Genomic DNA, 1006 nt, shown 5'->3' with positions numbered 1-1006 from the left:
CCTCTACCAGGAAGAGAAGAACGGTCTCTTGCAGTGAAAGGTCTGGGGTGAAAGCTGTTCCTAATGTTACCACCCTCCCTTGTCCTCTCTCTCTCTCTCCCTCTCCAGCCATCTCTCCCTCTACCAGGAAGAGAAGAACGGTCTCTTGCAGTGGAAGGTCTGGGTGAAAGCTGTTCCTAATGTCACCACCCTCCCCTGTCCTCCAGTCCGCCGTCTCTCCACCACGACTCTGGGCATCTGGACCAACTGAATGGGAGTTTTATTGTCCTTCAACGCCTGCTCAGGTTTAAGATCTAGAGAGGAGAGGAGAGGAGAGGAGAGGAGAGGAGAGGAGAGGAGAGGAGAGGAGAGGAGAGGAGAGGAGAGGAGAGGAGAGGAGAGGAGAGGAGAGGAGAGGAGAGGAGAGGAGAGGAGAGAGAAGAGGAGAGGAGAGGAGAGAGACAAGAGGAGAGGAGAGGAGAGAGACAGGAGGAGAGGAGAGAGACAGGAGGAGAGGAGAGGAGAGAGACAGGAGGAGAGAGACACAGGAGGAGAGGAGAGAGACAGGAGGAGAGGAGAGAGAGGAGAGGAGAGAGACAGGAGGAGAGAGAGGAGAGGAGAGAGACAGGAGGAGAGAGATACAGGAGGAGAGGAGAGAGACACAGGAGGAGAGGAGAGAGAGAGGGAGAGACAGGAGAGGAGAGGAGGAGAGAGAGAGACAGGAGGAGAGGAGAGAGAGGGGAGAGACAGGAGGAGAGGAAGAGAGAGGGGAGAGACAGGAGAGGAGAGGGAGGAGAGAGAGAGAGACAGGAGGAGAGGAGAGAGACAGGAGGAGAGGAGAGAGGAGAGGAGAGAGACAGGAGGAGAGGAGAGAGGAGAGACACGAGGAGAGGAGAGAGAGAGGGGAGAGACAGGAGAGGAGAGGGAGGAGAGAGAGACAGGAGGAGAGGAGAGAGAGAGGGGAGAGACAGGAGGAGAGGAGAGAGAGAGGGGAGAGACAGGAGGAGAGGAGAGAGAGAGGGGAGAG

The 1006-nt window shown here is 56.8% G+C and overlaps 1 protein-coding gene across 1 annotated transcript in view; it reads right to left on the bottom strand.

The window, feature by feature from the left end:
• Positions 1-269: 269 nt before the first annotated feature.
• The window catches only part of LOC116360080 (phosphatidylinositol 4-kinase type 2-beta-like), a 27723-nt gene continuing 26986 nt past the window's right edge, over positions 270-1006 (bottom strand). Inside the window, exon 11 of the mRNA XM_031814597.1 lies at positions 270-293. Within this exon, the coding sequence (XP_031670457.1) occupies positions 270-293 (24 nt within the window). The remainder of the gene's footprint in view (positions 294-1006) is intronic.

Source organism: Oncorhynchus kisutch, unplaced genomic scaffold, assembly GCF_002021735.2.
Source record: "Oncorhynchus kisutch isolate 150728-3 unplaced genomic scaffold, Okis_V2 Okis07a-Okis12b_hom, whole genome shotgun sequence".
In the NCBI taxonomy this organism is placed as follows: Eukaryota; Metazoa; Chordata; class Actinopteri; order Salmoniformes; family Salmonidae; genus Oncorhynchus; species Oncorhynchus kisutch.
Note: the sequence above shows the minus strand (reverse complement) of the source record. Positions and strands in the feature narration are given on the sequence as shown.